Genomic DNA, 24,636 nt, shown 5'->3' on the forward strand with positions numbered 1-24,636 from the left:
GCCGTATTGCTCGGTGAAAACGGACGATTTAACTCTCGGACAGCAACATAGTAATCCGTGATGATGCGAAATTTCTCCGTGGATAGATGGCCGGAATGGTTATAAATTTGCTGCGGGGCTCCCAGATTTCCTAGAAGTTCTACCTCTTCTACGAGGCCGTATGTGTTAGAAATGTGCCTGGATCCATTCAATTTCGGCAGGTCCGCAGATGTCCAGGCAATAGCCGCCGTCGTTCCATTCAGAGCCGCGTCGGTGTAGATGTCAGCTTCGTCGCATTCCTTGTCATTTGCGAGAGTGCGAACGTATTGTTCGCGTACTTTTCTTTTATCCCAGCGGATCGGGCGTCGACGCAGAATTCCGATGGATGGGCGTTCCCACGGAGGAAATGATGTCGGCAAATCGGTGCTCTCAGACTTACTATTTAAGTGGTCCCATTTTTGGAGTCTTTTTCCTTGTGGCGAATGGTCCAGATGATATTGGAAGCGTAGTTTTGTCTCTTCGATGAGGTTAGCCAGAGGCGGAAGGGGAACTGCATCGTGTAGAGTGTCTACCCTTGTGAAGGCGGGGAGGCCACTGATCGCACGGAGAAGGTGCCGATTCATTTGGTGGAGGGCGTTTACATGTGAATGCCGTAATTCGTAAACCGGGAAGCCGTACGTGAAGCGCCCATGCGCCACAGCACGGGCGCGCTGTTGCACTTTTTTCTTTATCGCTTAGTGCAACTGACGCAGTGCTGACACAATCATTGACGCTTTGTTCAGTTTCCTTCGCTTAGATGATTTCACGCGCAAGCCTATCACTGTTTTTGTGCATGGTAATCACACCATGGAAGTCCACTTCCCACTTAGCGCAGTCTTGGAGGTGCATAGCCAAGTATCCTGGTGCAACGTTCTTTGCTGTGGCCTTGTGCTTTCGAATTCGATTGTTGATACAGCGGCCGGTTGGGCTAATGTAGCTTTTTTCTGGACGATAATGGTAGCCTGTACACCACCCCCTGCTCATATGCTGCGTACCTGGTACGGCCTCTGTCCGTTGCCGGACGCCTATAACCTGTGTCACGACGCGGGCCACAATGATGGGGCCGCTCGCTGAGCTTGTTCCTGGACTGGCGGGTGTCTCCGCATGTCACAACTAATAGAACGCGTCGCTCCCCAGTTATGACAATCACGCTCCCCAAGACATAACGTTGTCCTCTCCCCGACCACCCGAAAGTTCCGGGATTGTATTTGCTGACTACAAGATGGGCGTTATTATCACACGGGACATTTTTAAAGATTTTCGTATCTCGGGATACGGGATAATATCGTCGCGTAGACGAAGATGACGCAGCTGTCTTAAAGGAAAAACAAGTTTATTGGAGCGAACTTATGCTCCCCTAACGACTCAAAGAATACACAGGCGGAGAAGCAGCAATTAACCAAGTGACGTCCGCACGCTAGTGTCGGTGGATCGAATACTGCGGCGTCAGCTCTGCGGGCAGTGGTTAGTTATCCAATGGATCGCTATCATTGGCTGATTGACCGGCGGCACATAAAATACCCTTTATTTGGGGCTGCACAAACCACTGTCAACCCCTCTCTGGCCGCTATCTTCTTATTAATGTTGTGTGTGATTCCATGCAGATAAGATGCAACTGCAAGCTCGATGTCAGTGCCCCCCCACCGGACCCCTCGGGCGTTTTCATTTTATGTTTTGAAGCAAGGACTCGCAGATCGATACCAGGACCGTATTTGGATAGCCTAAATTGCGCAGCTTCGATATTTGGTCTGTGAAGCTGCTCTCCCTCTCGTGGCAGCATGACAGGCTTAACGTTGAGAGTCAGAGCGCTGTTAGCTAATCTGCGGTTGATATTCCTCGTATGCGCGGAGTCCAAGGGCAGAATATCCTTCCAGCGGCACGTATATTCAGCACGTGTGATCGGCCTTGGAGAACAGTGTTACGTCCAAAAACATTATTTCTTGTTCGACTGACATCTCGTGAGGGAGAGACAATGCGCGTTCGAACACGCTCAAAACAATTTCCACGCGTTCTTCTTGGTCCGCTGCTGGGTTCTGCGTGCACAAAACTAAAATGCCGTCCACATACCGTTAGGTCACGATCGCTATCTTTTCACCAAGAATATCGGTGACCTGCCTGCCGAAGAAGGCCAGAAAAATGTCGCACAAATACGGCGCGACTCGTGAACCAATGCACATTCCGCTGCGTAGCGTGTAATGGCGCCTTGGAACGACACAATGGTGGCTCCGAAGTATGCAACCAGAAGTTCAAGGAAGGTAGCGACAGAAAAACTGACAGAATTTCGGAATGGCACCACCCCATCCTCTTTAATTGCCGTCTTCAAAGCAGGTAGCAGACCGTCGTGCACTATGTCCTTAACCGGTATTGATAATCCTGACATGATGCTTGACCCATAACGTTCCAGAAACTTGCATACAGGCGCTGAATTCGCTATCTTGAATGGGTCCTGCGGCTTGACCCTTGCGAGCTGTCTTGACACTGTCTTGACACTTGTATGCCAAGTTTGCCGTTCAGAAATAATAGCCCGGAACGGAACGTCGGGTTTATGCGTTCCGGCGCTGAAGGAAACCGACAGGCCATTCTCTTTGATGGCTTTTACCATGCGGCACAATTTTTAAAGGTTGGTTTTCTTCAAGAGCTTAACGATCGCGCTAAAGAAGCCTCGGATGCGCTCCCCACCTTCTTTTGACATTGAGGCCTCACTGAACATTATGGAAACTTTGTGATCCCCAATTTCAGCGGAAAAATAGGCAAGCACGAATAGGGCAGTAGGGAGTTGAGGAAGAGGCGGAACTGAGGGGAATTCAACTGCTGGTGTGGTGGGGGGGGGTGACAAGTGCCCTTTCCCCCTCGTGCCGACGCTCATGTGCCCCAGCGTCCAGATGCTGCTTTTTGGTGGCGGGTCAAGACGTTGGTTGCAGATATGAGCAGTTTGAAGATTAACTGAAATGTACAACACAGCCGGTCATGCTGCTAGGCCGCCGTATACACTTTTCTGTTATGCGGGTCCTGCGCGTCTATTTTTTTGGTAGCCGCTAGCAAACTTGATAGTGTTACTGTAAACTATGACTTGGCAAATCATTGTATGCCTCGGTGTCGGCTCCTGGAACACTTAAAAAACAAAATGTGAAAATGTTCCGCAGTTTTCTCAAAAAATGTTTTTTATTGTAGTAGTAAAGTGCGGCCAAGTCACACCGATCTGCTTTGTTCTTGTGTGAACTGGCCGTATTGTTACGAATCGGCCAACGCCGCCGTATTTTCCCGCAGAAGCCAGCACGTGTGCCACAGCCGCCCGCGTGTCGGTGAACCATACTTTCGTGTCTCGACATGAAAGGTCAGACACCTCGCTTTGCAACGAGCCTCCGGCGGTTGCCAGCGGCACCCCCAGATGCCAGCGGCACGCCCAGTCATTCTTCACGGACGTGCGCCCCTCAGCCGTCAGGTGCCTGTGCGTCGGTGAGTCACGCCTTGACATGCCCGGCTCAGACGTTTCGCTATCGGCGCGATCAACATTCGATAGCGCGCCCCGGCTCGTTTCAAGGACACTCTCTCCCCTCTCTCGGACTCCACGAGCAACGAGGCTATGAATGACTCACGAACTGTGGAAAGAGCGTTGTGTGTGTCTGTGATGTTCGTGGCGTGTGGCTACTTGTTCGCGTTTGACCATTGTTGCTTTTGGGTATAAATAGAAGCAGAGATAGAGAGAGAGAGAAGGCTCTTTATTGAAAAAGCAGAGAGTTTTGCCGGCATTTGTGATCACCTACATGCTTCTCTGCTAGGGGTCGGGGATGTAGGGAGAACAGGCCCTAGAGAGAGGTGGGCAGAAAAGAAAAAAAAAAAAAGAGAGAGAGAGAGAGAAAAAAACGAAGAAGCAAAAAAAAACACTGGCGTGGTTTGGCGGGCTTGGCGGACTATTTTTTAGATTGTGTTACAGAATTTACAATTTTGAAATGTGGCCAATGTCCTCCAAATATGAAAACAAACTTTTTAGGGCCTGACGCTGCTTCGAGGGGCTAGTCGATGGTCCTAAGATGGTCTTCAAAGTTACCGGCCCTTGATCTAGGCGTTCAATATCTTCAAAAAAAAACGGGATCTTGGTGCCAAGTAGGCTACACATTCTAATAAGATATGTTCGACGGTTTCTATGGAAGAACAGTTATCGCAGTACGGGTTGGTCGTCAGTCCGAAGCGAAAGAGGTAACTGTTGGTGTAGGCCGAGTTCAGTCGTAGGCGATAATATAATGTCTCTAACCCGCGAGGGAGCTCTCTAGGAAGTTTTGATGTCAAATCAGGGTCAATCACGTGCAAAAATACTTCATTATTGGGTTCGTTGCTGCGCCATAGCCGGTTTCTTTCACTTACTGCAAAGGGATGGGCCATGGTGGAAGCGTCTGGTTTTGTAAAGTACACTTTGCGGTATTTCCGGTGGTTAAGGCCCATACGGGCCGCTTCATCGGCTTTTTGATTTCCAATACTACCACTCCCAAACGCTGAATTCATTCTGGTCTGAGCAGCGAATCCATGCGGTCACTCTGCTCGAGTCCTGTATTGTAACCTCGCCCGTCGGGGCATTGTATGTTTTTTTTTGCTTCGGCTCACCTCTCGCTATGAAAAGTAAACAGTTACGTTATCCTACTGCTCTGGACTTCTTCACAGCTGCAACAGCGGCTGGCCGCTCGCATCATACACGCTACCCCTCGTATGTCGGAGGCCACGGAGATCGGATCGGGTGCCCCCGCTCGGTTGCAACAGTATGTACAACCAGTTTATCAAATTCATACGCATCTTCAGTGCTATTTTTGTTCAATAATGTTACACTGTTTTGGTATCGCTCACATAACATAGAAGTGCTCTAATTTGTGCCATTTGGTGATTTTCTTGGCGAGAAGCAGCTCCGAAATTGAAAATATTCTGCTGTTAGCCAGCGGCGTGTCCTGTTTTTTTCTGTCCCCGGTTTTTTCCTCAAAGTTCGAACAACTCGCATTGTACGCCTGCGAGCTTTCACTATTTTTTACATACTGCTCTTAGTTCAGTTAATAACAGCGGAAAGCTCACATTGCCTATTATGGACTGAAAAAGATGGGTATAAGGTTTGAAATGCGAGTACTCACACTCGAGCGCCCATCTCTTCATGATGACATGGCAGTCAGGTACATTGCCGGTGTCGTCTCTGTAAAAGTCGATTAGGCTTACGGTGTCGTCGGCGATCTGTCCCATGGCCTCGGTGTACGCCTGGATGGTTCGAGGCCGAATAGTGCACGGCTGGGCCATGGTGCGGATGCGGCGCCACACTTCGCCCTGGCTGTACAGAAAAAGGCCGACTATGCATGTCACTGGACACGGCAACTTCCAAAGGGCACTAAACAGAGCCATTAGCAATGAACACGACACACTGACGAAGAGGACTGCATACAGCGTTCAAAACTGATGGAGCGCACGTGGCCACCCCGAAAAAAAATACTGAAGACAGCAAAGTCTGCTATGGGAGAAGTGTAAAAACATCGTAGGCGTGCTCCATAAGGAGAGCAGTAAAATACCTATAAGGAAGGGCGTCACACAAGGAGACACAATCTATCCAATGTTATTCACTGCATGTTAACAAGAAGTATTCAGAACGTTGGATTGGGAACAGGTGGGAGTAAGGGTTAATGGAGAATACCTCAGTAACCTCAGACTTGCTGATGACGTTGCCTTGCTAAGTAACTCGGGGGGTGAATTGCAAAGCATACTTTCCGCACTTGACCAACAGAGTAGAACCGTGGGTCTGAAAATTAATATGCATAAAACCAAAGTAATGATATATAGCCTCGGGACAGCACAGTTGTTTGAGATGCGTGGCAGTGGGAGTGGTAAGCGAATATATCTACTTAGGGCAAGTTGTGACCCTGGATCCCAACCACGAGGCAGAGATAATTAGAAGGAAAAGAATGGGGTGGAGTGCATACGGCAGACATTCTCAGATAATGAATGGCAGCCTACCATTACCACTGAAGAAGAAAGTGTATGACACCTGCATCTTACCGGTACTCACCTACGGGGCAGAAACTTGGAGGCTGACTAATAGGGTTCAACTTAAATTGAGAACGACTCAGCGGGCAATGGAACGGAATATGATAGGTGTAACATTAAGGGACGAGAAGAGAGCGGAGTGGGTCAGGGAACAAACGCTTGTTAAGGACATCTTAGTAGAAATTATGAAGAAGAAATGGACGTGGGCAGGGCATGCAATGCGAAGGCAAGATAACCGTTGGTCATTAAGGCTAACAGAGTGGATCCCTAGAGAACGCAAGCATTGCAGGGGACGGCAGAAAGTTAGATGGGCAGATGAGATAAAGAAGTTCGCGAGGATAAATTGGTCAAGTTAGCACAGGACCGGGGTAATTGGAGAATAATGGGAGAGGCCTTTGCCCTGCAGTGGGATCAAGAATCCTGAAGACAGCAAAGTCTGCTATGTGAGAAGTGTAAAAACATCGTAGGCGTGCTCCATAAGGAGAGCAGTAAAATACGAATAAGGAAGGGCGTCACACAAGGAAACACAGATAGGCTGATTATGATGATGATGATGGTGGTTGTGTGCGGTGTTTGTGAGATTCATTTGCCATTTGACCACATATTTTCTTGTAAGAGCTACCGCCTGTGCCTTCTATGTCGAAGAAACGGTGGGTGTGAAATCAGTAGATGTCGAGGCAGGGAAGAAGGGGAATGGCTAGAGGTCAAAGTTAAGTGTAGGGCATGCTAGAATAATATGTCCTTTGAACGTGAAAGCCAAGTTTAGCCCTAACTTCAGACGGGCGCATATCCGCCCCTTCTACTCATGCTGCGCAGCCAGAAGTTGAGCTGGCTCTTTAGCAACGATGACTTCGTTGCGGACGGTCCTTCAAAGTGCTAGGTCATTGTCAGGCTTATCATGCGAAAACCCAGTAGTCATTAAAAATCCACAGCCGAGAAAATGGCAGCGTATGTGCTCCTTTTGTTTCAAATTTCGCCGAAAGACGATAGTCGGCTGGCGTCCCTGCCAAGTAAATGCCTCCCTTCTCTTTCCCGCTCACCTTTTATGCTATTTCTCTCCCGTCTAGCACATCCCAAAGTAAATACGCTAGTGGTTTGCTCAAGTTCGTTTAAATGTACCGCGTTCCACTGTTTCACGCCGGGTGCCTCGATGCCAGCGTTGCCATACGGCACAGACGCGCGTGAATCGAGGCATCCCACTAAAACCCCGTTGCCCTACTCCACGCGCGTTTCAAGTGTAACGTGGAACGAATCTAGTGGAACCGTTCGTTACTGTTGCCGTTGGATGTCTGAAAATGCAGCCACAAGCTACAGTGGTGCGGGCGACAGCAGGCGATAGAGGGAATTTATTTTCAGCAGTGGGTGTAATTCCTTTGCAATCACAAAAATCAGGCATCCAGAATTTTTTTATTAAAGGAACACTGCAAATATTAATTATGTATTGATTTTCTACCTGATATTTGCGTAATGTTTTGTTCTTCTTCAGCACTTCAGTGCTGAAGTTTTGTTTTGTTTTGTTCTTCTTCAGCACTTCAGTGCTGAAGAAGAACAAAACATTACGCAATTATCAGGTCCAAAATCAATACACAAGTGACATTGCAGTGTTCTTCATTAAAAAATTCTGAATGTTTGATTTTTGTGATTGCAAATGAATTACACCCACTGCTGAAAATAAATTCCCTCTATCACCTGCTGTCACCCGCACCACTAAAATGGGTTATCGATTACTTTTATTTTCATATTTTTTTCCCTTTTCCCACTCTCCCCCATCCCCTTCAGAGTCTTATGACCTCCTCCAATAAACAGCCAATCAATCAATCTTCTTCAGCAATGTTGACAAGTATGAACATTGCCACTGGACTTAGACGTTTAGATTTCACTGGGGGTATATAAACCTATTGTCGACATTCTGTTTCAGTTTGGCCGAGTGGATGAATCGAGTAACAGGTATACAGACAGACAGTCAGACAAACAGACCAAAACAGGAAGTAGCCCAAGAAAGACTGTCGTCTTTTAAACTTTAACAATGTGATCACATGACATACAAAAAAAACCAAGAACACGGCACTTGTCGAAGCAAGTAGATGCGCATGAGCGCAAGTCCCCCAGCTTAAAGCGGCCATGAATAAAAAAATGCAAGTTTCGTTGATTTGAAAGACTGCCTCATTATAATAACTTTGGCGCCCCATTTACCGTACACCTCACTGAAATAAGCTGTATAATTAGGAAAGAAGAGAATGGCCGTGCGAACCACTAGCTCATTTCCCGCACTAGAACCTATGATGTTTCATGAACAGGTGTGCGATTGCCTGAGGCCGGCAAAAGCAAACGCAAGTAAGGGAAGACTTATAAGCTTGCACAACGAAATACTTGCGCTTACGTTTAGTGCGTATTCTTTTTATGGCAGCAACAAAGTTACGAACGCACAGAAAACAGAAGCAACAGTGCGTACGGCGCGCTATTCCTCGACAGCCGTCGGGTACGCTGACCTTACACTGGCCCACTGGCATGAGGGACATTCTCTTCTGTGAGTCTGCCGAGCATACCCAATGTTTTGCGAAACAGTTACTCTGAACGGTAACAAAAATTACACCGGTTAACATCCGGCCAAAAACAACGCCAGGGCGGACAGAGGCCCTCTCCACTATCGTGGAACGATAGTAGGACGAACGGTAGAGGCAATAAAACACTCTTGGTTGTTCTCTGCAGCCCTAGTCGCCATACTCGCAACAGTTTCAAGTATCTGCCCTGAATACGTCATTGCTGACGTCAGAAAACACAATTTAGCGAGAAAAGTCACATTTCGGCTTAAATTTTAAAATTTCTCAGTGAATAAAGCATCTTGTGCTGCCACCCAAGTAGTGCGGGCGCTGTAAAACGCCAAATCTTTCGAACAAAACAAACTTGTATTTTGTCTACATGGCCCCTTTAAAGGCCCTCTGCAACGAAAAATTACCTGCCCCAAATTCTGCTTCAACGTGTGCTGTATACTACTAAAGTCTCTAGTGAACTAATTTTAAACTCCACACACGCGCAGAATTTTTATTAAAACCGTTCGAAAACACGCCACTTCAGCCAACGCATCGCCTAGCGGAGCGTCGCCACAACTTGTCGCCACTGAGGACAACTTGCGGATGTGACATTGCAGTCAGGACTCCCGTGCGGCCGTCGCCTCTCCTCAGTAGCCTTTTACGTGAGGCCTCGCGCGAGTGAGCAGCTTAATTTGTGCATCGTGCATGAAAATGGCAGCACCTCCACTCCGTGGTTGATGGCTAGGGTGCGGAGTACGGGGACTCGAAATGACATCCAAGTTGCGCCCCGAGTGACATTCGATTTCCGCCCCGACCGTAATTCGATTTGAGCCGTGAGTTGCACCTTCATTATTCCCTAAATAAAGCTGCAACACACGGCTCCAATCGAATTTCGCTGGATTTTCGCTGGATGGTGCTGTGCGCACGAATGGACGCGGGTGGACATTGGGAGGTCCTAAGGTACTCAGCACCGTTACAGGCGAGGGAGTAAGCCGTTTGAATTTCGGGTACTAACTCACGGTCGTAGCCCAGTGTGTAAGACGACTGACACTGACTCTGTCTGGTCTACCGGACATAGGCTCCAATCCTGCCGGTGCCAGTGGAATTTGTTGCGATTGTAAAGGCTATGCGCACGGACGCGGACCGACATTGTGCGGTCCTAAGGTACTCCGCACCTAATAATTGCTTTCACACGTTTCCGTAATGCGAGCAGCTGAAGAAGCGCTGGGTTGCCGAGACATAAAGAGCAAATTTGAAATGCGCCGGGGCTCGTGGTCGCGAGAGCGGCAGGAGGATCTCGGTCGACTCCACGAGCACACGAAACGCGTGTACGGCCTGCGGGAGACGATACGCCGTTGGCGCGGTTGGTTAGTGTGTCGGCGAGAGAATGACTACGGCAGGTGTGCGGCGCACTGCAAGCTCGCGGCCGGGTGTCTGTACGAGTGCGCAATACGCAAAACGGCCAACGCGAGACGATACGCTGTTGTCGCGGCCACTCGTGGCGCGAACGAGTGCAGCAGGCAGACAGACAGACAGACATTGAACTTTATTAGGTCCGGAAGGTCAAACCTAGCGGCCCAGAGGACCGTCTAGAGTAGACGCGGGCCGCACCTGCGCAGGTGGCGGGAGGTTTAGGACCTCCGCCCTAACGCAGGCCTTCTGGACAGCCCGGAGTTGTGTGTAGTAATCTTCGCTGTGGAGCGCCATGGTCCATTCTTCCTCTGTGATGAGTACGGCGTCCTCTTGTAACGCCGGGCACTGCCATAGCATATGGTCTAAGTTACAGTAAGCTGCGTCGCAGAGAGGACAGTGAGGGTCAATTTCCGGGTGAAATAAGCTAAACCGGCTCCTGGTTGGGAAGGAACCGGTCTGAAGCATTCTAAAGGCTGCTGACTGTGGGTGTGTGAGAGCAGGGTGGGCCAGCGGGAGTGTTCTTCGCGTAAGTTGGTAGTGTGTGACTACCTCGTTGAACGTGAGTAATGCGTCTCGGAACTCTCTGGGGGCCTCGGGAGCTCGGCCTGTTCGATCGCCGCGGCTGACGGTTTCTCGCGCGCGATCGTGAGCGAACTCGTTGGCGTTGGGGAGGGTGTCGTGGACTCCGTGGCCCATGTGGGCCAGGAACCATGTGATGTTATGGAACGTCTCTTGTTTTCTTCCCTGTAGAATCCTGGCTGCCTCTTTGGCAATAGTTCCTTTGAGGAAAGCTCTTGCCGCCGAGCGGGAGTCCGTGTAGATTTGCTTAAACCGGGTTTCCGTCATGGCGATAGATAAGGCGATTTGTTCGGCCGTAGTGGCCTTTGGTGCATAAAAGGACGCCGAGGTGACGAGGTTTCCTTTGACATCCACCGCTGCCATGCCAAACCTGCCCGAGCGGCCGTACTGGGCGACATCCACGAGCAGAGCTTTGGCCGATCCTGTATTTGCGAGCTGTAAGATGGTTCGGGCCCTGGCTCGCCTTCTCCCCTCGTTATATTGGGGATGTACATTCCTCGGTAACGGGTCTACCTGGAACGTTTCCCTCACCGTTATGGGGATCTGTGCAGTGTGATCCACAAAATCTTCGTTCAGGTAGCCGATGTCTCCAAGAATCTTCCTGCCGGCCTTGGTGGAAAGCAGCCTCTGTTCTTGCGCGGTTCTTTGCGCTTCTGCCATTTCGACCAGTGAATTGTGGATGCCCAGTTGTTCCAACTTTTCCGTGCTTGCGGATAAGGGGATACCGAGTACCCTCTTTATGCTCTTCCTCATGAGCGTATCGACTTTACTCTATTCCGTGCGGGACCAGTCGAGGGCACCCGCCACGTAGTTAATGTGGCTCATTAGGAAGGCGTTGTACAGTCGCAGGAGGTTGCGCTCGGAGAGGCCACCCCTGCGGTTGGAGACGCGCATCATGAGTCGGATCCTCGCTTCCGTTTTACTGGTCAGTTTCTCGATGGTCTTGGTGTTGTTCCCTCGACTTTGAATGAGCATACCGAGTATCCTTATGACATCAACCTTCGGTATGACGGAGCCGTCTCTCGTGCACAGCTCGATGGCCGCTTGATTGGGGTGCGGTTGCCCCGCTCCGCCCTTACGGTTGGACCGGTATAACAGGAGTTCCGACTTGCCCGGCGACAGTTCAGATACCTCTGCGGCCCACTGCACGATCGCGGCCGGTCGACTCTCCGAGAGAGCGAGTACGGCCGAGGCGAGGCGATACGCTGTTGTCGCTGTATTCGGGCCGGTCGGGGCGCGAACAAGGACAGCATGCCGCGCACTCCACGGAATCGATTCAGTTCAAACAACTTCGTCAAAAAATAAATAAAAACTAGCCGATGTTGGCAAAATTGCTGTCACCACTTAGAAAACAAACATAGAAAAGGGGGCACATTAGGCAGCATTGAGCCTCAAGAAAGGACACTGTTTCACAATGCAAGCGAGGACACCGCAGTGCTTTCGTCGCTGTATGGCATCATTATCTAAAGATTTGTAGCGGGCACTCTGCTATTACATGCCCGTGTAAACAGAAATAATAAAATTCTAGATTTTAACTTTGATAACATGCGCTTTAACCGAATTCTTATACGCTAGCCAGCATCTTCCGGTGCTGTCCTCCCACGGTATCTTATTTTGTTTTGTTTTTCTGTCAAAAACACGGGATGGTTCGAACGGCCCAGGGCATACTGGCTGTGTCGGCGCCCATCTAGCGCTCAGCACTGCCTCAGCATCTAGCCCTCAACACTGTTCGTGTCCTGTGTGTGATTACAGCGCCGACGTGAGCCTGAGAGAATTACCGAGTCTTTTCGAAGGCCCGCTTGTTGCGCCGGTAATTGGTGACCAGGTGTCTTCTCGCCGGGATTTGTTTGAGAATGCTGTTCCGGTAGTGGATGGGCTTTGTTTCCGTGTCAGCATACGCAGCGTGCACTATGATTCCTCTTTTTTGTCTAAGCTGCACACGGTGGGTGAGAGCCATACGAGAAACGCAGGGACGGAGACTTCTAGGGAAGGAGCCATGCATGCGCGTCGGGCTGATCTTGATTGTCGTGAGGGGGGAGGGGCGTGAATGAGATGCACGCGTTCTTTAATGTTCCCGATCTCCCAATTTTCTAATTGCAGAGCATTTCTTTAACTCATGATGTCACCCGTTCTAGGCGTCCGTAGTAAAAATACTTACCTGCGCCTGGTTTCGATCCAACGACCATGCGGGCGGAACGCAAGGTACATGGTGCTCTACCCACTGCGCCACAAAGCCGACACAAAATGGAAGGCTACGAACGCGCCTTATATCCTTGACTCATTCAAACTACGTCAAGAAGCTGCTGATACAACTCATTCACTACCTGTGGGCGGAACGCGAGGTACATGGTGCTCTTCCCACTGCGCCACAAAACCGACACAGAATGAAAGGCTACGAGCGCGCCTTATATCCTTGACTCCTTCAAACTACGTCAAGAAGCTGCTGATACAACGCATTCACTACCACCAACTCCCCAAACACTAAACGTCAACGCAATACACCCACCCCCTATGCGACGCATTTACTCGAGTCCCCCTCGCGGGGAGATGGGCCCTTTTTTTTTACTAGACCCCAAGGTAAGTCGGTGCTTACGCGTTCAGGATGCCGGCGTTAGCGAAGTAGTCCGGCCTGTCGGTGTGGTAGAGCTTGATGGGCAGTGCTCCGACGCGGTACGGCGTCCTCCCTTCCTCCTGGTACAGCGTCCGGATGTCGTCGGCGCTGAACAGATGCACCAGCACTCCCCTTCCCGGTAGCTGCTCGGCCACGATGGGACCGTACCGGCGGTACATATCGAGGGAGGCCTCGCTGGAGTTTACGATGTTGTAGCGCCCTGCGGAAAGTGAAGGGTTGTCTTTGTATATGAATAACGACACGACTAGTTCAGCCCATATTGGCGAACTGTTCGTGGTCAAGGGTGTTCCCGAGAAGTGCGTTGTGGAGGGCATGGAGGAGCGAGGAAAGGGACTGTCGTAAGGATAGGTGTTAGTTTAAAAATAACAAGTTCCCAGTATTTACATGTGAGAGTGAAAATGGCGTGAAACAGTGAACGACAACTCAACTACTTTAATCACACTGTCAGCGGCATCTGTTGGAAGAGGTGGATCAAACTGGTAAACCATCTCACAAAACGAAAGACCTTGTTGAGAAACACAGGAATATCCATGTATCAACAACGGCAGAGCGAAGCGCATTTGCGGATGTGTCGAAATTAAACGAAGCCGCTCAGTGATGTTTCTACGTACAAAATGACAAACTTTGTGAAAATTTTAAAAACGCAGGAATCTTGAAGGCAACTAACGGCACTTTTCTATCGTCAAAGGTAGAATGTGCGCACTCAGATACGAAAGAGGTAAGGTTACGCGCAGCAAGACTGTGGTACTTAAAGTGGCGGAAAGATTTTATGCCTAGTTCGAGGCGAGCAGCCTCTGGCCAGGGTTCAGTGCGATACCAATTAACTTGGTTGACGGAGCCCTAACAGTCACTACAGACGAAGCAGAAAAGGTGCCAAACGGGATGTAGGCAGCAATCTACAGTAGACGATAGAATAACTGTGGATACACATACTAAAGCATAAAAGGAACACTCTACTAAATAAGCTCGCAAAATAATTCTTTGAATATTTCAGGACTCTAAAAGTGTCCTTGACATGGAAAAGTGTCGACATGATTCGTATCCGCAAGAACGGTAATATCAAAGTGCATAAGAATGCGTTGACCATTAATGCTAAGAAAACCAAGTTCCTCACCCTAGCTCCCGAAAAAGACCTGTTGCCACCAACGATATTGCACTATGTAGAAATAACCTAAGATGAAAAAAACTACATCAATTAAATATCTGAGACTTAATTTAAACAATCATTCACACCTGCAGGATCGCGTTCATGCAACCTGCCAAAAATTTGCACCAAGTGGCCACGCCCTGCTACAAGTTCGAAATATGGCTCGAGATCGGGTCACATTTCTTATTGTATAGAGGCTTCAGGAGGAACATAATCACATCCTATCAGGCAGCTGCAAAAACAATCGCTGAAAATTTTAAAACATTTTAATAACTACAAATCCAAAAACCACTCTTCGAAAAGATAAATACCATGTCTTTGGAATGCTTGCTGTGCTAATTTTCATGGTACATTACGTAGCCCCAAAAATCTTTCGATGAAGAATTTGAACCTTCCGAGAGTTTTTCAAGTGCATGGTGAGCGGTTACACCAGCTTAGCGGCGTTAAGACATGGGATTATACATTGTACGTTATCAACCAATCACACAATTTCTTTCTTGAACCTTTAACACAATTTTCAGAACAAGCCTAAAGACTCTGTGAATTCTACTGTTTTTTTTCCTTGTTATGTCTGTATTGAATTTTATATATATGTGTTTCGTGCCTAAGCAACATTTAGTTTATCTGTGAACATGTAGGGATTGTGCCATATTTGTCCACATGCCTGTGTACCATTTCATGAATTATTTTTGTAATTTGGACTAATATTTTTATGTCACGAATTTTGCAGGTGTCTTTCAGACATGACAGCTGTATGTAATCATTTCGTTGGACCCGCGACAAGCTTTTGCTTGTCGCGGGTCCAAAGTTACTTGTTCCTTCTATATATATATATATATATATATATATATATATATATATATTTATATATATATATATATATATATATATATATATATATATATATATATATATATATATATATATATATATATATATATATATATATATATATATATATATATATAGATATACACAGTAATACCTCGTTAACTCAAACTCGCATATGTCGAAAAATCGGCCAAGTCGAAATTTTCCGCGGCACCGAACATTTTCCTATACGTCCCATGTATATTTTCCCCTTCATGTCGAAGTATTTTTGGGTCGGATTGCGGATAACTCGAAATCTTGACTGGGAGTGGAACGAAAATACCGCCGCCGGACCATTTCACAAGATTCGCGCGATGCTGCCACGCCTGAAGTTCGTCGATTTTTTTTTCTTATTTAGCCGCGCCTGCCATACGTCGATGCTTTCCGCGAACGCGAAGTGCGGGAAGTCTCAGTCCAGCGACATATCAACTTTGTCAAGCAACCCTGTGGCACGTCATGTGACACATGCGCTGAGCAGGGAGGCCCTCCGCCCACGCTTGGCGTACTTTGTCTCGTTCGCTTTGTGCAGTGCACATGATTTTCCCTGAGGTGTGATTTCCGTTCATCTGCGCAAACCGAGCGGTACAGATTTTTCGCTGACTGTGAGGAGCGGCAACTTAGCGTGAGTGGGGCAAGTATGGCGTCAAAACAGTGCAAGTCGCTAACGCTAGAAAAAAAGGTTGCCCTAATTAAGGAATGGAGAAAGGAGGCCGAAAGAAATCGAGTGTTTTTCTCTTTTAAACCTGCACGAGAAGAAAGATTAGAAACTGCCGCTGAAGAGCCGGTAAGTAGTAGGGATTTTTCTGAAGAGCGCTCATTTTTCCCGGCGATTAGCGCAACTTTGCTTATCTCGAAAATCCGTTTATCACGAAATTTTCCTGGTTTTTACGACTTCGAGTTAACGAGGTATTACTGTATATATATATGGCCTAGAGCCTAAGCAACATTTAGTTCATCTGTGAACATGTAGGGATTGTGCCATAACTTTCCTCATGCCTGTGTACCATTTCATGTAATATTTTTATGTCACGAATTTTGCAGGTGTCTTTCAGAAATGACACCTCTATGTATTCATTTCGTCGGACCTGCGACTAGCTTTTGGCTACGGATGAATCCGCACAGTGTTAGGTGTATTTTTGTGTTACTTCTTGCTGAATAAGCTGAAATAAAATAAAATATATTACACATTCATAAGCGTACTCTCGCTTGTAAAGAAGTTATTTGCTCAACAAGGCAACAATGGCCTCCGTAAGCGGTACCTATAAATTTCCAACAACCGAGAGAACATGCTGGATTTTTGAAAAGCTACTCAACAATTATTCGCGATCATGTCGCAAATTCAACAACAGACCAATCTTCCTAGTATAATGAACTCCTTTAGATTGCATTCATCGGCTACGAGAAAGCCTTTGATTATGTTGAGAATGCTGCGGTACCCCCAGTACTGGAAGCAATGAAGGATAAAGGAGACGTACATAGGGCTCTTGGATGGCATATACAAACGAATAATCGAAACGATAGCCTTTCACAAAACGACGAGGAATATTGTAGTCAAAAAAGGGGGGGTAAAAATCTCTACAAATTTGTTTACAGCCTGTGTTCAGGGTTATTCAGAAAAAAAACGGAAGATTTTCGGAGTTGGTATATTTTCAAAAATAATAAACAGCGCGAGAACAACGACACACAAGGAACGGATTACGAACAGACAAATCGCTGATTCCCAACAAACTTTTTTGGACGGAATGCCGTGCATTCTTATGGCCGTGCCTTCATCTAGCTGAAAAGAAAAAAAAACAATATCGACAGGCGATTTCAAGGCACTGGCACGGAACAACCGCACATGTGAGGATTGTTGGTCCAGGTTAAAAAGATTACAAATCTGGGGGGCACGACAAAAACAGGCGCACACTTTTGAGGTGACTATAATAGGCGACTAGAACCGATTAATAGTGAGTGCTAAAGGAAACCAAGGGCGTTCGAGGCACCAACCACCATGTTTGGTGCCTGATTGCATGTTCTGACTAAAATAGTAAGATATGGTACATGGCTTTTTGTTTCAACGTGAAGGATATTTATTATTCCCTACCCTGTGACCAATTGCTCTTTTGAATAACGGACAGCGAACCGGCGTTCGTATCAGTGATAATCAGTGATTTGTCCCTTGCTAGCGCGAACATCGTTTTGCATAAAAAGCCACGAGGGAGCAAGTTGGCGAACTTTTTTAGGTACGGGGACGACTACTTTGTATTGTTCGATACTGGTGGCGTAGGACTGGAAGAAGAACAAACAAAGCTGCTTGAGCTATTTCTGAGTTGTTTAGCATATCTGTTTGTAACGTGTTAGGTACCAAAATTCCCCGCATTTCCCCGAGGGGAAGAATGTGAAAGTGCGAATGCACGAGTTGAATTTGCGCGGTTCGGTAATGTTCGCGAAAGAGAGATCACACACACACACACACAACTACAAAAAAAGAAAGATGCATTTATTCACAGACACCTATTTGTGTTGTCGTTGTACTTGATTGCTAGAGCGGATCTCAGCTTTGAAATTTCGTGTCAGTACTCCTTTAAGCGGGTGCATTAGCCCTTCTCACGCCCGATTCCTGGCCAATCCCCCACGTGGGTATGTGCCATGTCAGCGGCCAAGCAGCGCGCGCCCATCTCCCCCCGTTGCCAAGGAAGACGAGGAGATTCCTGGCCAATCCCCCACGTGGGTATGCTATGCGGACATCGCCGGTGGACGCAGGTTCAGGGTCGCTTAAGAAGTGCATTCGCACTTAACTGGCCAATCCCCCACGTGGGTATGTTATGCGGACATCGCCGGAGGACGCAGGTTCAGGGTCGCTTAAGAAGTGCATTGCACTTAAAAGAGTCGTCCATCTGGCATCAGTATTTGGAGCTAACTTTGGTGCCTGGACATGTGTGCAAGTCTTACAGGTTACAGGTCAGTCCCGTCTTTCCATCAAAAATGCACTACCCCACTTTTCTGAAGCGCACGCTCTATTTTGTTTAATAGTCTGAGCTGACATAAACCTGCCCTAAAGGCTTTCCAGTACCCAACGTTCACCATCGCTCTTTTTACATCTATATACTTCAACCTCGACGCTTGCTAGAACACGCCAGCAGGCCCCATTATTCGAACTCCAGCTTTCGAGCAGCGGATGCCGCTCTGTGCAGCTAGGACCCAGACGACCAGCAACAGTTTGTGGATCGGGCGCGCAGTGCTGAAGCCGCCGCAGGATCTCTGAAGGAGGTCTTCACATGATTTCGAGCACGAACCTCCTCTCACTTGAAATACATGAAGTTTCACCACCACCACCACCACAATGAAGCATTGTACCGCGCCAGTCGATCTCGCCGTTTGCAGGGATGATGGCCTTCTTGTGCGCGTTGTGGACAACCTCTTCAACGCTTTAAAAATGGGTACTAGCGAATCTTCGAGTGTCGAACTCAGATCCCTAACTCCCTCTTCTATATGATTGCCAAGGTCTCCCTACGCGCTTCGTAAGTTCCACCGTGATTACATGGGCTCAACTGGCCAATTTACCTCTTTCTTTTTTGCATCACAGCTTATATCGTAGAACCCAGAAAGGGGCAGGCCTCAACACACCTGCGTCATTTTACATTTTCTACTGCAGCTGCGGAACACCCAGCCCCCGGGAGCGAATATGCTATGTGCAATCATTTTGTCCATCTGCGTTATCTCCAGCCTTGACTGTCTGTTCTGGGACAGTGCGGGCACGTGCTTGTTGTATTTGGAAGGAGTGCCGGGGAAGAAATGTCGACTGCTTTCAGGGGCACCGCTGCAGTAATCATTATAATCACGAGGATGGGCAGTGACCCGTTGAGGACAATGATTTGAAACGTTGCTTGGCATCAGGACGATGCACGTGTACGACAACTGCAAAGTTTCCAGGAAATATAGGTCATGATCTCAAAGAAGCGGTGCCGTGAACCCGGAAAAAACGATGAGTAAAGCCTAGACAACTGCGGTGTATCATCCATCAAACCATCGCACAGGCCATTTATTCCACTGTAATGTTCCAACAGCATGCTGTTCGCCCCTGGTTTCAGCTTCACCTACGAATGAGGCTGTGGCCATGCTGACGAATTACTCTTGTTCTGAGTGTTTGCTAGCTACCTGGTTCCTTGAGCCAATTTCTCGTGCGCAGTGTGCACAGGATCGCGCCCCTGTTGCGTGCTGCCATTCGATGTAGGAGTCGTTGTTCGTTGCTCAGTAATAAAGATCGAGGATTTAACGCTGCCGATGAGGCGACTACCTCACCCGGCCATGAGGCCTACCCAATTGTCGACACTGTGACGCCTTTAGCGTGGTTTTGCGGTACAGGCTGGGCTAAATGGGCGAAACAGCTGAGCTTGGCATCCCGCGCCATTATTTAGTGTGCGTAGAAGCGCGTAGCTGTGTCTCGTTGTGCGGTCCGTACATATATATGAGACCGTACACGTATGAGACAATGCCTTTCCTTGAGCATCTAAACTCTTGTGTTCCAAGCATCCAGTTCACCATGGAACAAGAAAATAATGGACAGATCGCCTTCTTCGACGTACTTGTGACACGGTCGGCCAAAGGATTTACAACCAGTGTGTATCGAAAGCCGACCCACACGGGTCGATACCTGAGGTTCGACTCGGCGCATCCTATAGGCCAAAAACGCTCCGTCGCCGCTGCACTCTTCTCACGCGCATCACGAATCTGCTCTAAGCCTGGTCTGCGGAAGCAAGAGCTAGCCGTGGTAAGGAAGGACCTTCGCAGCAACGGCTACCCTTCAAAGCTTCTGAGGACGCAGCAATTGCGGGCTTCAGTTGCCTCCTCCGAAAGGGTTCCTGAAGAAGACAGGCAAAAACGTGCTGCCGTCCCCTACACGCAAGGCATCAGTGAAGCTCTTGCAAGGGTGTTTGGCACATATTGCATTAAAATTGCACACGTGTCAACGAACAGGCTTAAGCAGAAGCTGGTACGTGTGAAAGACCCTTTCGAAAAATCAAGATTCCCCGGAGTTGTCTACAAAATTCCATGCAAGGATTGCGACGCATCCCACACAGGTGAAACTGGAAAGTTTTAAAAGAATTCAATGGCACCAGAACGATGTCAAAAAAGGCAATGCAAGCTGAAATGCCTTGGCGGATCATCACCTGGCTACTGACCACGTCATCGATTGGGATTCCGCAAGCATAATCGCACCAGAGAAGCCCCTGTCGACACGACTACTTTTAGAATCAGTGCATATTCAACCAACTAAAACACGATTAACCGGTCGCGGGGCAATCTCCCTGAGATATACATGTGCACTCTGCGCCACCGAACCTATAAATAGTCGTGACCTTTCACCCCCCTCTTCATTGTGAACAAGAGACCAGTAGGGACCCCAAAGCATCTTTATTTGTTTATTTGTTTTTGACCAGGCGAGTGCCTGCTTGTATTTCATCAACACCGAACTAACCCGCCTGAATCACCACTTTATAGACATTAAGCAATTCTTTGAATTGGTTTATTGTAGCAAGCTGTCTTGTTTATTTCCTTAATTTTTATTGGCATTTCCTGTCTCATTTGAAATTGAGAGACCAGATAGCTTTTACTACGGGCCATGCACTGGTGACAACAAATATTTGATTTCACTTTAAACAATTTTCCGTTCTGTTTAATTGCTCACCAGCCAATGGCCTGAAATATCAGAGGCTCTTAAACCATATGTTGGCATTTCTTTCCTGCACTGTTGTAAAACTAATCATGACTTTTATTATATTTTTTCACAAATTGTAATATTTAGAAAGTATTCAGCTGAATGAAAACGTTATTTCAGAAGCATGCGCAATCAACAAGGCCTCAATGACTCTTACCACGTGGTTCACTTGTTTCCGTCACAAATAACCTGATTGCAGCCACATTCCACCCAAGACGAAGGTAACATACCCTCTGGGATGGTGAATATTTAAAATGCCTTACGAGTAAGTGCTCAGCACATGAAATTGTGGCATTAAAACAGAAGATCCCTCTGCAGCATCCTTCACTTAGGGCAGCGCTTCGAGAAGCTGAACAAACTTCGAGAAGCTGAAAAATGCTCCATGCGCCGCTCCAGCCAGCAGAAACAATGCAGGACGCAAGTTGGTAGGTGGACCGTTGGCATTCTGCGATTGTGAAGATATTTTTATTTAGTAGATGCTCTTCTTTTGTACCACTGTTCATTTCTCCTTTTACAAGCAGCTGAACTCCTGCACGTTCTACGAATCATACGAGTATAATAAAATGCAGTAATGCAGAACAATTGGCAGGGTTACCTCAATTTTTCTTTTCTAGGAATGAAAACAATGGTGGTAATCTATACACAACTAGACTCAAACCTTTCAATTCTTACCTACTTCACTCCTAACAAACACACATACACGTTAGACATGTGAGCAATCTGCTAAATTTATGCCCACAAACTTAATCAGGCATCAGAAATCGGCAGGGAACGACGTTTCACCTTAAAAGGGCACTTTTTTCGTTCAAAACACGTAAATGGGCGAGAAAGACCCATAACTATGATTTGGTACCCCCATCTGGTATGGTTTTCAGGCAATGCTTAAATCTCACTTCAGTACTTTCAGGTGGTGGAGATCTTTGAAAACTCATTGCGGGCAAGTGGCTTGTGTTCAAGCTCTCGTATCTTGCCAGCATATGCTGGATTCCACCATTCCCAAATCAACGTGACGACTCGAATGTGGTGGGTGCAAGAAAGAATAAGCACACGCCAGGGGCGTAGCCAGGGGGGGGGGGGCACAACGGGCCCGTGCCCCCCCCCCCCCCCCCCCCCCCCCCGAAATGTTTCATGCCAAGGCTGGGGTGCGGTTTAAGCAGCCTGAAAAACCGCCTGAAGTTGCCTGCAGGCGCGGAACCTGCAGTTTTAAGGACATTCTTGCTCATATAAAGCTGAAAACAAGGGCTACGTCAATGTCTGATCCCTGCGCCCGCTCCAGATGCTGTACCTGTCAATATATACAGCCCGGCTGCATTTCGCGCCAGATACACCGACAAGAGCCGGGAACCTGCCGCGAGACGATCCAAACAGCCCCGCTGTTTCACTGGCTGAACAGCACGGCCGGGAAAACGCCAAGACTGGGTGCTTCATCATGTCGTCTCGTGTCGCTGTCTCGTGTCCCCTGTCCAGCGCGCAGTCTCGTTCGCCTCCTCTGTGTCCTGTCCTAGTGCTGATATCAAACTAATTATGTGCTAACAAGCCCGTATTAACACCCTTTGAGTTCAAAAGGGTGTTCTAATACCGGCAGAACAGTAGGAAAAGCCTCATATAGGCATACATGTGGTCGGGAGCGTGTCATTCCTTGTCTTCACACTGGTACAAAGTATAATCACATGACAGAGCATGTCGCTGTATTTTGCTCACTCATCTATCCATCCTTGATATGTTTATTTTTCTACCAACATCGCATTTCATTGACTATTGCAGATCCATAATTTCTGCTGCATGAAAAGCATTGCTCTGCCCATCTTGTATTTCCTCCACATCAACAAAACTACACAATTCTCTTTATTGCGGAGCTTTGTTTTTTTGGCACTATTCCACTGTTTCCTTGACCTCCCTCTGGGTAGAATCAGCATTCTGTATTTGCTTAACCGGAATTTTACTGGAGCCATGTCTGTTCCGATTTAACAAATAGAAATATAATGAAATTTAAGAAACGTGCAACAAGCTCAACATTCAACAGCAGTGCAATAAGGTGTTCCGCTAAGCGCAAGTTTACTACTCACGTTACTAGCACAAAAAATGACAAAAGGCGATCACTTAAGGACGAAGACGCACGTTTGCTAGCTTCACCGCCATAATATACGAATGCGCCGCATGTACAGCCGGTAAAACGCTTGTCTAAACAGCGATTTCAACTTCAACCAGCTACATCCGAAAACTGCCGAAACATACTCGTTCGAAACATGTCGGAGGCAAAAGCGAAGGGCTAAGACTTCCGAATTCCGCAGTAGTTTTATACAAATCCCGCTCCGGCGGGGCAGGATAGGGCTGAGAGTACGAACGCTGTGTTATAGACAAGCCTTTTACCGGCTGTACAGTCCACTGCGATTCGAAGGTTGTCGCGAGAAAGCTATTCTTTCAAACGAAGCAGAAAGAACACCAGCTTTAGCAAATATTCCATGCAAGTTTCGTTATCGTCGGCGTAGATAAAGGGCAACCAAGACCAAGTCTGTGCTTGATAACAACGAATGTACAGCTTGAAACCCAAAGGGTGGCAAGTCAGTCGTGCGGGCCATTGTTGTATCATGGAACAGCCAACAAGGGAGCGAAGAGTGCGAAATCTCGATTTTCATGGTTCCGAAACGAAACCGTGGGCTGGTGGCACGCTTGGCCGCTCGATGCGGGCGCGATAACCTTCAAATCGTGCTCGACTGTACTTCATAGCTGACAAGAAAACTTATTAGTCCCTTTTCTAAAGGAAAATCTAAAACACGAGAATCTTGATAGTAAACACCCAGTGTTGGCCTCCACTTCCGCCCGACGAACTTCGGAGACCGCGCGCCACTCACGAGCGCACTCATGATCACGCTCACGAGCGCGGGTCCGCCTAACCACCTGCTCTGCGGACGAATGAATCGCCCGTGGTGTGCCCATAGACCAGCGAACAGGAATTTAGATGATCATCATTATCATCACCATCTAAGCTCCTTAAAGTGGGCTTTACAGTTAAAGTTGAGCATACACAAATCGCATGTTAAAGTCAGTTATTTGAAGTTTCGTTTGAAAAACAACGCGCAAGATGCCTTGCCTACATATTTCCCCGTCCCATCTTTTGGTCGACCGCGGGCCTCCCCCTCCCCGAAAAAAATTCCTGGCTCCGCGCCTGGCAGACGCCCAATCAGGAGTACGTTCAGCATGCACGTCGGCTGTTTAAAAAAAAAGGTGTAATGTATTGCTGAGCAAACTCAATGCTTGCACGCATCTTGGAGCAGCAACAGCCTTGGCAGATGTGTTTTCCTCTCTCATAACATCCACAGTGCTTTCAGGAAAAGCCCCAGGCCTTGCAATTAGCATGTTCCAGTTAAGAATAATGCAGCTGATACTTTACACTTTCAAATCTTTTTCTTTGTGGAAGGATGCTTCTTTATTGGCGTTACAGCACTAGCGTGCATAAATCGCAGCCTTCAGAACCCCAATCAGGCCTCTTTAGATGCTACAGGCAGTTACATAACTATTTCAAAAAGTGGACTGCAAGGACTGTCAATTCACATGATAAACATCCAAAAAATAGCTGAAAACAGAACTGGTAAGGCTTTATCGAAGACTAAACTACAAAGGTAATAACATTTTTGTGTCACCACCTAAGAAATATGGCTTCACCGTAAACATGACTAACACCAGGAAATTCGTATACATGGTGATTAACTGCTACGCCCACATTATGATTTTGGGT

General features: G+C 47.6%; 1 protein-coding gene across 1 annotated transcript in view; it reads right to left on the minus strand.

Annotated features, from left to right (window-relative positions):
* LOC144138748 (putative cytochrome P450 12a5, mitochondrial) overlaps positions 1-24,636 on the minus strand; it is a 59,103-nt gene that overhangs the window by 20,727 nt on the left and 13,740 nt on the right. The window contains exons 2-3 of the mRNA XM_077671162.1: positions 13,144-13,381; positions 5,130-5,320 (exon numbers count right to left, since the gene is read on the minus strand). Coding sequence (XP_077527288.1) covers positions 5,130-5,320; positions 13,144-13,381 — 429 coding nt within the window. The remainder of the gene's footprint in view (positions 1-5,129; positions 5,321-13,143; positions 13,382-24,636) is intronic.

This window comes from Haemaphysalis longicornis, unplaced genomic scaffold (genome assembly GCF_048455015.1).
Source record: "Haemaphysalis longicornis isolate Haplotype H1 unplaced genomic scaffold, Haemaphysalis longicornis Haplotype H1 scaffold_5, whole genome shotgun sequence".
Lineage (NCBI taxonomy): Eukaryota > Metazoa > Arthropoda > Arachnida > Ixodida > Ixodidae > Haemaphysalis > Haemaphysalis longicornis.